At 46.9% G+C, this 12947-nt stretch overlaps 2 protein-coding genes across 2 annotated transcripts; one reads left to right on the top strand and one right to left on the bottom strand.

The window, feature by feature from the left end:
* Nucleotides 1-86: 86 nt before the first annotated feature.
* Nucleotides 87-11012, top strand: MICPUN_55418 (predicted protein; the record flags this gene model as incomplete). The annotated part of the gene is made up of 7 exons (XM_002507647.1): nt 87-197; nt 270-6242; nt 6349-8562; nt 8664-9494; nt 9572-9638; nt 9832-10061; nt 10228-11012. 7 exons carry the CDS (start codon nt 87-89, stop codon nt 10534-10536), a joined length of 9735 nt encoding a protein of 3244 aa, XP_002507693.1. The 3' UTR covers nt 10537-11012.
* MICPUN_107594 (predicted protein) lies at nt 9823-11535 on the bottom strand. The gene has a single exon (XM_002507250.1). The coding sequence runs from the start codon at nt 11524-11526 to the stop codon at nt 10984-10986; it is 543 nt and encodes a 180-aa protein (XP_002507296.1). The 5' UTR covers nt 11527-11535; the 3' UTR covers nt 9823-10983.
* Nucleotides 11536-12947: the final 1412 nt, after the last annotated feature.

The following is a 12947-nucleotide window of genomic DNA, read 5'->3' as shown; positions in this document are numbered from 1 at the left end:
CCCAACGACTGCTACGAGGGCAAGGGTTATGGCATCTGTCAGGTGTGACATCAATTCATCTTGCATAACACCTTAGGAACCGCGTGATGTCTAACGCCACTTCTTTCCCAAAACTTGTGAAACAGCTTGACGGAACTTGTCTGTGCACTCCTGGTCGATCCGGCATCGATTGCTCGCTTGTAGGAACTAAAACTCGTGTTTATCTCCCTTTATAGATACCTTTTCAATTTGCATGACGCGTTTGACAGTTACAAACCTGGTTTTCGTAGGTTCGTCCTGGGATCTCCCTCCAAAAACGACGTGATGGCACGTATGGCTATAGATTTACCACCCGAAGAGAAATTGAAGGGGATCGTCACGTAGCAGACTTGGCGTACAATGGAAGGAATGGTAGAATATTTGCGAGTGTTTATGATTCTTCTGGGAGAGACGCCGTGGTTGAAATCTCCTCGGTTGGAGACACTGAGAGTGACGCACCTGGTTGGGGGAAGTCCGGGCCAGCCCGTCCACCTAGTCATTCTCAACCCCTTCCGATGATTCCAATCGACAACTGGTGCGGATCTGGCATGACGACAGAAAATAACTGCACACAAAGTCATCCAGGTGGGCGGACTACCCCAGGCTGGAATTCCATGTACCAAACAGCACACGGTTGGCGGGATGAGGGAGGGTATCGAGATATTTCACTGGATTCCAACAGATCATTTGTCTACACTGTATTGAATATGTGGAGAAACAAAGGATCGATCACGCAATCTAACAGCGATCACGACGACCCATATGAATATATATTCAGGATATATCGCTGGGATGGAAGAAATGGATCCCTCGCTTCTAATCACAACAGATCGGCGATAGACTTCTTCACTCACAATGAAGGCTGGATATTAGATGCGATGACCACAAATGATGAGGAGGGCACCTTACTTTACAAAGCCACGCCAAGAGATGTCAATATTAAGTCTCGTGTCGGGGTACTAGAAGTTCGGGATGGGATCCTTACTTCTATTAAAGATGTCCCAATTTCACCCGGTTACCTGGAGCGACGATGCGGAACATGCGCTATTCGTCGTGATGCATTTAGATTCAACGCCGCCACATTTGCCTCAATTGATGACGCTCACTACGTTATTTTTGTAGGATCATCCCGAACTATTAATTCGGATGCCGGATATTACCCCTCTGTACTCAAAATCCGCGCAGAAGCTAGCAGGATTGTTGACAAAGTTGATGGTGATGAAATGTATTTTGACGGGGATATCCCTGACCGAAGAAAAATGGCCCATTCAACATTCAAATCGGTTGTCGCTCATGGCCAGTATGCTTACGCTGGAACTGCAACTGTGAGATGTCATGACGATGGTTGTGATTCCTCACCGGGACGCATATGGATGTTCAGTTTACATTTTGATGACTTTGATGATCAGGGCTGTTTGAGAGAGGTTGTTTTATCAGGAAGCGACGACGAGGGCCTCAAAGAAATCAATGTTCACCGAATGGCTGTGATGCCGGATGGAACATGGAGTGGTGGTTTTTTATTCGCATTGACAGGAGGATCTGCGACAACGAATTCTCGCGTAGTGAAACTTGAAATTGGTGGTCCTGATACCACGGTCTCCTGCACTGCTCAATGTTTCCGTCGGATTGCATCACACCTGTCAACCGAGCCTCTCAGGGCAATGGTGTATGCCTCTGATGTATTTTCTCTTATTACCGCTTCTCTTACCGAACCGACAGTCACATATTCAAGACTTTCTACTGCAGAAATCACATCAATATCGCCAAGATACGGTCCATCTTCTGGGGCTAGTACTGCGATCACTTTATCAGGTTCTGGATTCCCAACAGGCAACACAGGAAGCAAAGGTAAAAGTAGCTTTGCATCATGTCGGTTTGGATTTTCGATCGATGATGTTGACATATTTCCGATTGGAGGCTGGGTTCCTGCCATGGTTGTCAACAGCACCGAAGTGCGTTGCACAGCGCCACAGGCGGTAGAAATCTCAGATCGAACAGATCAAGGTCCTTTGGCGAGTGGATTTGCAATTGTTCAGCTCTCTTTCAATGTCTTTTATGAGCACTCTGTAGCCACCCGTGATGAGCTTTTCAACATCTCTCTGTGGACAGACGATAAAATGGTATACAGATTTTACGCGGTGCCAATCGTGACAAGGATTTTAGCAAATGGCGTTTCCCCTCCATCCGTAATGATAACTGGAGAAGATGCTAATCAGATCCCTTCCCGTATTACGCTCGTTGGGGGGCCATTCATAAACACTGCCTCACTGGTATGTCGGTTCAATCAGAATGCAAGCTCAGATCAACCGGCCGTGTTTGTCACTGCGACAACGATCATTTGTCCGATATGCAGGACACACGTTGTGTCTGGGAAGACGCGTTGTAACCCCCTTGGAGCCACGGATGGGAACGTTGATTTCTATCAAGCGATGGAGTGGCTTCCAAACGACGATCCAAGGAAAGTGACAGTTGCGTTCTCAATGAATTCGAAAGATTTTCATATGGCAGAGCAGCCATTGAAAATATATGGACGGCCTCATCACCTTCAAGTTATCAGTCGGCAGACTTCAGATGTGTACATGCACGGTTCAGTTCGAAACGACTATAGCATGACTCTCGGTACATTTCAGATGCGAATAGCTGATCTTGATGGATTCGTCATGGAAAACGACATTGGCGAGGGTGGAACTCGAGGCTTCTCAGTGAAAATAACGATTAATTCCTCCGCATCTCCTCGGCGTGGCCAAACATATGAACTTGATTCTGGCTTCGAGGGAGTGACTGATCGAGGTTTCCTATCACTGACCCCAAGGTTTTCTCATTCCCTTGCCCGGGGGGACTATCATCTCATTTTTTCACTTCGGGATTGCACCCGTGGCATGGATTCATGCATCAGCATGCCTGGAATAACCACACAAGTGATAACTGTATTTCCTGGGGCTCCTGCTCAAATACTTGTCCGACCGGGGTACGTATCTGCAAACGATCAGAAGTTAGGTTGGTCATCAGATGGCATTATCAAATCGGCATCACTTTCTGTAATGCTCGGGCCAATATTTGTGGATATTTTGGACGCCGGCAGTAATCAAATTGGTGACCTGGATAGTTCTACACACGCAATACACGTTGTCAGCACTACCAGTCAGTCAGAATACAACGGGATTCTGGGTGCTGACATGCTTGAACGACGCGTGAACGGTGCGAGACTCCATGGTTCAGAAATGGTAGAATCCATAAACGGCACTGCGACGTTCTATGATCTGAAATTAGTCAACCAAGAGCCCACAGGGTCAAGAAAGCCAGGAAGTGACAGTACTTTAACTTTTGGGTCGCCATCCCAAGGCTTTTATCGTCTTCAGTTCTATGCACGATTGCGCGGTTCACTGGAGGATGTTCATGCTCTTTCGGTATCAAAGCTTGAAATTATCCCTGGAGAAGCAGTCTACCTGAACATTTCTAATTATGCAGATGTGATTATAGCCTGCGATTCTTCAGAGGAGGTAGTCACTACAACGATCGCGTTAAATATTTTCGACGGCGGTAATAATCAACTCGAAAATGATCGAGAACGCAGAACTGTAACGGTTTTGCCTCATGGACAGCCAGGCCTTCAGGTGTACGGAGTCATTGCTCAAACAGATGCCGCGGGTGCTGCTGAATGGCGTTTTCCTGCTTATTCATTCAGTATAGGATGCAAACCCGTCGGATGGTATGGACTTGAATTCAGCTCTCCTGCACTCGTATCATCTGTCCAAGGCATTCGCATGAACCGTGGCACTCGTGGCTATCAATGGCATGCTGTGCATCTCGTAAGTACAGTTGAATTGTCAGCTGCATCTCTTGTTCCGATTGGAAAATTTAGATTGGAAGTTCTTGACGGAGGCGGGAATCAGCTCGGTGTAAATGATCGGTATGACGTCTTTTTGGATGCTGACGTGAGTCGGGAAGTACTTTGTTATTCTGTCACTGCCAGTTTGACCGGCACTATCATGGCACACACAGAAAGAGAAGGTTTTGTTGAATTTTCTGACATGTTGATTGTGCGACCAATCATTGGAGCTCATGTCATAAAATGTACCGAGCAGAAAGTTACTGTTTTTAGGACCCCAGAGCTGGTATTTCAAAGTTCTGATGCGGACTTTCGCCCCTTGCTAGATGCAGCAATCACTGTAAACGTTATCGCAGGAGATCGAACGAAGTTGCATGCTCATGTTCTAGCCGACACGTTAAAAGACATGGGCGAGTACTCACTCTCTCTCGGGAACGTCAATTTATCAACTTTTCGGAAGTACGCTTCTATGGATCACCTTGTGCCTCTGGACGTCATCCGCGTCGTGCCTGTAGATTCTGGCGGGAATCATCTTTCAGGCAAGCTGCCCGACTTCAATGTATCAACTGTTGATGTCGTATTTGGACCTGTAAAAGAATCGTCGCATATCACGGTACGAAATCCAGTTGGGGCCGATGCAACTATTGTGCGGACTTCATTCACTTATCCTACCACATTGCTAAGAGATACTAATCAAACGCAAGGCAAATTCCTGGAATCGTTCCGGAACGTAACATTGTGGCGCGTTGTTAATCAAACCCATGTTGAAGAATTTAACATTTCATCACAATATGACGTGACAACAGAAACTCACCAACGTCGCTATGTCTCGATATCCCTTCCTGGGTTGGCCACTGATGGACTTTACCCTCACATCACTGGTGATAACACAAGGCAATCTCGCGCTACGATTCTTGTGACAATGAATGGATCGTTTAATACGACTACTGGCACGTTGAGTACTGTCTATGAAATGGAGGGAATTTCCAACTATGCGGTCATCGATGATATCGCTTTGTATAAACCACCGCATGGAATCTTTGAAATTTCGCTGACTACAATGCCATTAGATCCCATGCTGGAGAGTGCAACAGTACAAATTACATTGTATCCAGGCCGGGCACATCACCTTGGCATCTCTGCACCCTGTCCGAAGTTCCATTTGAACGGCATCTGTGACACCAGCACAGTTGTTCAAAGCAATTCTGATGACACTTGCACATGTGCCGTGTATAATGTTTCCGATGTCGTTAGCCTATCACCAATACGAACTTATGTACTCGATAGCGGAGAAAACATTCTACGCGGAGATCATGACATCGCATGCAAGGTTGGTGGTTTATACTGCCCCAAGCAGAAAATTACCATGAAGCACGAAAGCATAGTTGGAAGTGCAGTGTGCTTGCTTCATCCACAAGACTCAAGCTCTCAGTCATCTGCTGGTTCCACCTACTCTCCTACATGTTTGCCTGATCAGCCAGATGAATTTTCTGGAAATCCATTAGAAGGATTGTATTCATTTACGAACCTAGCTCTCTTGGCACCTAAGCAGGCCACGGCGTTGAATCCACTGCTCATGACCTTTAAATCGCCTGGGATAATCGGGGTGAGTTTTGGAGTAGAAATACTTCCAGGGGTGGCCGTGAAACTGGGTCTCGCGCTTCCACCGAAATTTAGTTTCACGTTTCAGAGCATGTACACATCAGTACTATCAAGTTCTGCTTCTCCGATTATCGTTCAAGTTTTGGATGCAGGCGGATCCTCTGTCGGACAAACCGACACCCATTCGCGCCCCGTGCATCTCATATGCAACACAGCTAAGGTTGGAGCACATCCAGGCGGTCCAGGAACAGGAGGAACCGATTTTGTCTACACTCAGCGAGACATTGCCTACTTTGCATCTATTCGACTCCTATCACCTCAAAAGGGGATACACGATATACTATTTTCTTCTCCCTCTCTTCGTTTCGTCACACTCACCATAAAGGTTACCGAGGGGCAGGCAGTAAGGCTGAAAATTATTTCAACGCCTCAAGCTACGTATGCATCAGGACCACTGGTTAAGATCAAACCGATAACTGTCGGCGTATACGATGCAGGGTTGAACTTTGTTGGCTCCTCTAATCTGCTCACGATGCCGGTGTTCGCAAACATCACTGACAGTCCAGTTGGAACTAATGGGACCGCAGCACTCCTGCAAAATTCCGGTGATAATACTGAAACCTTGCAATCTGGGAAAGGGACTGTGATATTTGATAGGATTCAAATTAGGAATCCATTGATTGGCTTTTATAATCTCACGTTCGGAGGAGATGGATTGTTTAGTGATATTTCATCTTTTGCGATCGAAATTGGAAGTCCGTACAAACTTAATGTCCCAAATGTGCACACGATGGTCAACACCAGACTTTTTTTGCATTCAAGCTTCTTTTTCAAATAACATTAGTGAATAACCTCATATTCTTCACCTTGTGCGATCCTACCTTTTGTTCAACAATAAGATATACACGTTGCGAACTGTCTATCCCTCGGAGCGTTCACTACAGATAGAGAGCTTTGCTGTTGTTGTAATGGACGGTGGAAACAATTTGATTGGCCAGCTCGATATTGACCAGCTCGGAACAGGCGTGCGCCGGGAACTGGTCACATCAGTCAGAGACTCGCACGAGGAATCCAAAGAAGATCACGACTCTCACTGTTCAATCGCTAGAAAAACGCCATCGATGATTGAGGACAACTTTGTTACACATTTTTTTGTCAGTACTCGTCGCACTGCTCTCGGCGAAGGGATCATCGATGACCTTCAGCTAGTGAGGCCAAAATCAGGAAACTTCGTGGTCACAATTTCCTCTCCGTCGCTTCTTGCTTACTCTTTCTTCATTACAGTCACAACGGGTCCCATGTCAAGTTTGGATGTGTGTGGCTGCCCAACGTGTTATCGACGTGCTGGAGATGGATTGTGCGTTGACAGCCTAGTTTACCGAGCAGATATGTTGGTTTCCCTTAGACATACTCTTGTTGTGATCCGCGATGCTGGAGGCACATTGGTTCGTGTGAATCAGGAAACTGAGCAGACAAGAAATGTGACCGTCGAGCTTGTTTATGGGAAAAACTTTGCATCAGGCGAGGAGGTGACCTACACAGCAAATATGACGATGTTGTCAAATCGGAGCCGAGCGCAATTGTTGGCAACGCAAGGATTTGTTGCATGGTGTCAGGATGGCGTGAATGGCATCCCGATTCCTCAGTTCTGTTATCCATCAGACATCGACTCAGAGAAAGCTCGCGCAAACGCCTTAACAAAGAGCGGTGAAGGTTCAAGTTCACTCCTGGGGGCTCAAGCGAGCAACTTTGATCATGATACGAAATGCGCGTTCTATGGAATTCAAACGAAACCTTCATGGTTTGGACGTGCATATGGTCTATATCTTGAACGTCCATATGTTGGCAATTACAGATTTCGATTTTCAAGCTATTGTCCCCTGCAAGTGTGCGAAGATGCATCCTATCAAGAACTGAATAATGACGAGCTTGAGATTACCATAATTCCAGGTATCCCAAAACGCTTAGACTTTTTGGACGAGCCACCTGCAACATTTGAAAATGACTTCATAATCACCCCACATATTCGGTTGCTTACCTTGGACATTGCTAATAACGTATGCGATGATTTGAACACATTTGCAATGATTTCTGTTATGCCGAGTGCGCGGGGTATTCGTGGTCAAATTGCTCCTTTGACTGATGGAATGGCTACTTTTACAGAGTTAAGAATTCTTGGGGACCGCGGGAGATCGTATTTGCTCCAATTTGATGTTGTAACTATAGGTCTCAGCAAGACCCACTTTCCTTTCACACTATTGGCTTGCAAAGATGTCAAACCGAACTCGCAAAACGATCAAAATGGCCAGTGTGAGTGCATGCCTGGCTATACAGAAGACACTCGCCGTGGTTCCACTGTCAGCACGGGGTACAGTGACTCTACAAAAAGCATATCTGCAAGCCCTAATCTGTACAACATGGTTGTCTCCATGTCGGATATTTATTCACCTGTTCTTCATCCATATGGTGTGTGCGTCCCGTGCACTAACGGTCACTACAAGGAATCCCCTGGCCCTCAAGACTGCACGGCGTGTCCAAATGACATGGATACGTCAAAACAAAATGGCTACCGAAAGGAGTTATGGACGACATTTTCTGGTGAACGTCTTCCCGGCTTTCTTGCAAATTATGAAAAGGACGCGTGCCATTGCATTTCTCCGTATAATCCCAATGACAGATCGTTGTCCACCTATCGGAGTCATCCTGAAGATTCATTTGAATGCCACCCTTGCCCGAATGGTGGCATATGCAACGGTCTTTCCTCAGAACACATCGTCGTGAAATCTGGTTATTGGAGGACCAGCAGGAATATTACTTTTATTTATAAATGCTTGAATTTCCGCGCATGCCTCGGAGGCGTGCACAGTGCTTGTACGACCGGTCATGAAGGTAATCTTTGCGCCGTTTGCTCGCGTGGATATGCAAGTCCGTCTATGGATGGGCGAAGCCTGAAGTGTAATGAGTGTTCGACAGCTGTCACGGGTGTTTTGATTTTGACCACATTGTTTGCGGTACAAGGGGCAGTTGTAATGACTGTTTTCCGCATAGCTAGTCGTCGGCACAATTTTACTGTAGGCCTGTGTAGGATAATGCTGTCGCATTTTCAGATAATGGTGGTCGAATGTCAGCATATTTACCCCAAGAGCTTTCCTTGTTTTCTCTTTGTCACATGAATTCGCTTCATCATTCGCTTTCTGCTTGACCATTACGACAGGCCATCCTCAAGAACATTGACTTAGATTGGTCTGATGCGCAATATTTTCTCTTCCAAATTGCAGATAAACTATCAACTCCATCCGTCCGTTCGTTTGAGACGGACTGTTTACTGCACTGGAATCACTACCACTATGTCGCATATTACATGAGCTTGCCCGGGATGATACTTCTTTTATCCTTTTTTTGCTACTCAACCTTTCTTGCCCGTGATGTTTGGCAAAGGAGGTGTGAATTTTACAAGAAGATAACGGAGATCGAGGAAAATATCACCTCTGAACGAAGAAAGGGTAACGACACTTCGGTGCTCCAACAATCACTCCACGAGTTGAAAACTGCGCCAAATTTCTTTGAGCTCGGTCGTGGCAGAGATGCGCTTCTTAGTCGTATGGATGAGCGATGGGAAGATGAATACGGGAATGCTGTCCTTGGACCAACAGAGGATCAGATTTCTAAAATGTCCGCCACTGCCTATGACATGACCATTTGTTTTGCTTTGATAATGTTCCGTTTTTCATGGATTATCATTATCAAACACCTTGTCCAGCTCATACGAACGCGGAATTTCGTTGATACTGGCACATATTTGCTTGCCGACTTGAGCTTGAGTGCTGAAACTAAATTGCATCGTGCCTGGCTTCTAGGCGCCGGAGTGTTCTCTGTTGTATATCTCTGCATTCCACTCTGCCTCGTATTTTGGCATATGCGAAGTCATAACGATCGTTTGCATTGGCAATCGGTGAAAATTAGGCTCGGCTACTTATTTCAAGGTTTCCATCCCGTATATTATTGGTGGGATTTTATGTTGATGGCCCGAAAGTTGTCCCTTATGGTGCGTGTCCACTTACTCAACCGTTTGACATTCTCCTCGATAAATTTGTCAACATCAGCATCAAACCTTTGGCTCAGATTGTAACGATCATATTGCAAGATCGACCCCTGATGGCAGCCCATGTATCTCTCTGCATCGTTCAGGGTAAGGGAACTTGCGTTGATAACTATTCTCCCATAATATTTTGGTTAATCAATCATTTGTGACTGTGGCCCCACCAGTTTGTTGTCCAGAATTCATCAAATGCACGGAATTGATTATCGAACACGCATCGAGAGGGAATGCCAATCCAATCGATCCTGCTAACATTTGACAACTATCCCCGTGTCACAGGTAGCGACCATCATTCACCTTACATATGAACCTTTTGCTTCAGACGTGCAGCAGGCACTGGAAACGTTTTCCCTCTTTGTTCTTGCGTTCATGTTGCACCTGGGCATCTTTAAAATAAGTGGATCGGATCACACTTCTCAGCATTTCGATGCAGTCGTATTTCTACTGCAGCTAAGTTTAAATGCTGGCTTGACTTGGAGGTTTTTAGGCTCCCTCACAAAAGATATGCTAAGGGTATTGGGACTGTTTTTCCAGCTGTCTTTTGACTTTACTTTTCTCATTACGTGCCGTTTCCTATGGAAATGATCGTCGAATGATCGTCGAAAATATTTATCAATCATGTCACGGCCTCTAAGACAAGCTAATCGTCTTTGTTCTTGGAAACGAACCCTTTACATAGGAGTCCATGAAAGCAAAGATTTGCGCAGCGAAAGATAAGTTCAGTACCGAATCTTCCACGCGAGAGCAGCTAGCTCACCGCGAAATCCTGGAAATTCACAGCCAGACAAGATCAGCAACTTCAGGGATGGGCGTTCGCATGGAATGTGCACCTGACGACGGTCAAGCTCGTGGTATTGTTGCCAACGCGGATGTCCCGGATCTCTGGATGAAACACATGCGTTTAAGTGTTAATTTGGAGTTGCTTCGAAACACATGGCACGACGTGAAACAAAAACACACGACAAGCCATCTACAACCTTCGCATTGAGAGCGGTTGTTCAGGTGCGGGCGAGCGAACCATACGTGCCATCTCACATACTTTCGCAGCCAACCAACACGCAGCTCGGGCAGAAGCGAGGGCTGCCGAGGGCGGGATAGGAAATTTAGTGATTTGACAGGGTCCGTCCCCGGGAATGTCGGCATAGCCAATGACCGATGAGATATGGACACAGCTGTGGACGCGCGTTTGGACCGGGACGGGTTCGGCGCGCTCAAGACGGCGGCGGTGACGGACTTTGTTCGCGATCGCGTGTGCGGACACGCGCTGGCGATCGCCGATCGGCTGCGCCAGATGGAGGAGTCGTGGGACGACGCCGTCAAGGCGGAGGTCGGGGAGATGTTGGGAAAACACCGCGAGGACCTGAAGCGCGGGGAGAGCCCTGGAGGTCTTTAGTTTGTCGATTAGGACGTCGAATCAGCCGCAGCTTGAGTTGAGCTATTTCTTGCACTCCTTGCACCGAGAGCGCCGACGGCCGCGCTCGCAGATCTGAGACCCGCCGCACTCCTTGCACCTATGGCGGTGACGACCGTGCTCGCAGATTGATGCACCACCGCACTCCTTGCAGCTGAAGCGGTGACGACCGTGCTCGCAGATTTGAGACCCACCGCACTCCTGGCACCGAGAGCGCTGACGACCGTGCGGACAAGCACCGCACACCTTGCACTTCGACCCGTGCTCGCATGGCCCCTTCGGGCGAGGGCCTCTCTTCCGCTTCACGCCCTTCTTCGTCGCATCCTTCTCCTCCTCTTCGCTCTCCGATACCTCCATCTCGGCGACGCTGGCGTACAGCCGGCCGAGGTTGGGTCGCCAAATCGTCGACATCTTCCCTGCGAGATCCTCCGTCTTTTCGTCTTCCCCATGGTCGTCCGCGGGAGGTTCTACGTTGACGGCGGAGGGGTTGTGGTGGTGGTCGTCGGGCTCTTCCTTAGCGACGATGGCGTCCCTGTTCAACAAGGCCGGGCGCCACATGGTGTTCATGGCGCACGGCGATACGAGTTATGACGTCCTGGTGGTCGAGCGTTCCGAGAAAACTGACAGCGACTGGTGACTGGGCAGCCCAGCACCCGCCCCTCGGGGCATTTCGATTGTAGCCGGCTATTTGTAGCCGAGGGATGTGGCAAACAGTCAGGGACGTTTCATTTTCAATCCGGACCTGACTAGTCACCTGTGCGCTCTAACACGATTCCCGATTTTCGGGATATTACGGTGGATTTTGTCACCATCTACCTGTGGGCGTTGTATTTGTCCCGATTCTCGCACTTGGCTAGCACAGGCAAACAGTCTCTTCCTTGACGACGATATTAACTCACATATGGAATTAAAACTGAATTAAATATGCGAGTCCAGTATGATAGTGTGTACGAAGGTGTACCTTCGTATTTATTATTTATATTAGATGCCCTCACGTATCCGTACGATCGAGTAAACATTCATCCTCAATTCGTTTTCTATCTAACGGTTCACGAATCAACGGGAAAAAAAATGACACGAAGTAATATATTACCTTCGAAGGTAAAAATAAGGTAGCACTGCTGTGATGAAGCGCTCATCAATTCTTATTAGTGAAAAATGTCAACGATTGATACTGATATGTGTGAATGAAGTGAATTGGACTTCGGATATTGAATAACGAAACAGCAGTATCCATTCTAGTAGCGGACATTTTGCAATTTTAATCGGCATCGCTGATCTTTCTGGTGTGAACGAAGGTGCAACCAAAAAATGCTCCCTTCGCAGGTTCGGAATCTCATGTCAAGTCAATTCGGCATATCTGATTCGGGAAACAACTTGCAAAAATGTCACACAGAACTGGTATCGTCAACCAGCAGGAGCCACGGTCTATTCGTTCCATACATTGTAACAGTCACCTGGTATCGTCAATCAGGAATCACGGTCTATTCGTTCCATACATCGTGAACATCTTTCATTTTTAACTCGTCAATGGTGGTTTAGCGATGATGTGCGTTTGCTCACTTGAAGGTAAATATTTGTAAGAGGTACGAAGGTACAGTCTTGTCATATCGTGCACGGTATCTCATTCGTACGAAGGAAGCAAATAAAATATTTTGGCTGAAGTGGGGTTCGAACCCACGAGTGCATAGCACACGCGAATGATCTCACACAATTTTTGTGGAAGGCTTTTTTATTCGGCCTTGAGTCGCGCTCCTTAGACCGCTCGGACATTCAGCCTGTTCCCGACTGACAAACGCATCAAGGAGGGACGTAACGCTCGGCATCCTTTCTCGGGAATGATATTGTTATGAACCGGCTAAAAAATATGTCTTCGTCGTGGTTTCTTTTGAATCTTACCTTCGAAGGTATTTTGAATAATATGATTTCGAACTATGATACCATATCATATTTCACGCTAGCTAGCTATCTGCTATCATGTCACATTT

The sequence above is a fragment of the Micromonas commoda genome, chromosome 1 (genome assembly GCF_000090985.2).
Source record: "Micromonas commoda chromosome 1, complete sequence".
Classification (NCBI taxonomy): Eukaryota; Viridiplantae; Chlorophyta; class Mamiellophyceae; order Mamiellales; family Mamiellaceae; genus Micromonas; species Micromonas commoda.
Note: the sequence above shows the minus strand (reverse complement) of the source record. Positions and strands in the feature narration are given on the sequence as shown.

Excerpts from the sequence above, each read along its gene's own strand:
- MICPUN_107594 (XM_002507250.1), bottom strand. The coding sequence starts at position 11,526 with ATGAACACCATGTGGCGCCCGGCCTTGTTGAACAGGGACGCCATCGTC.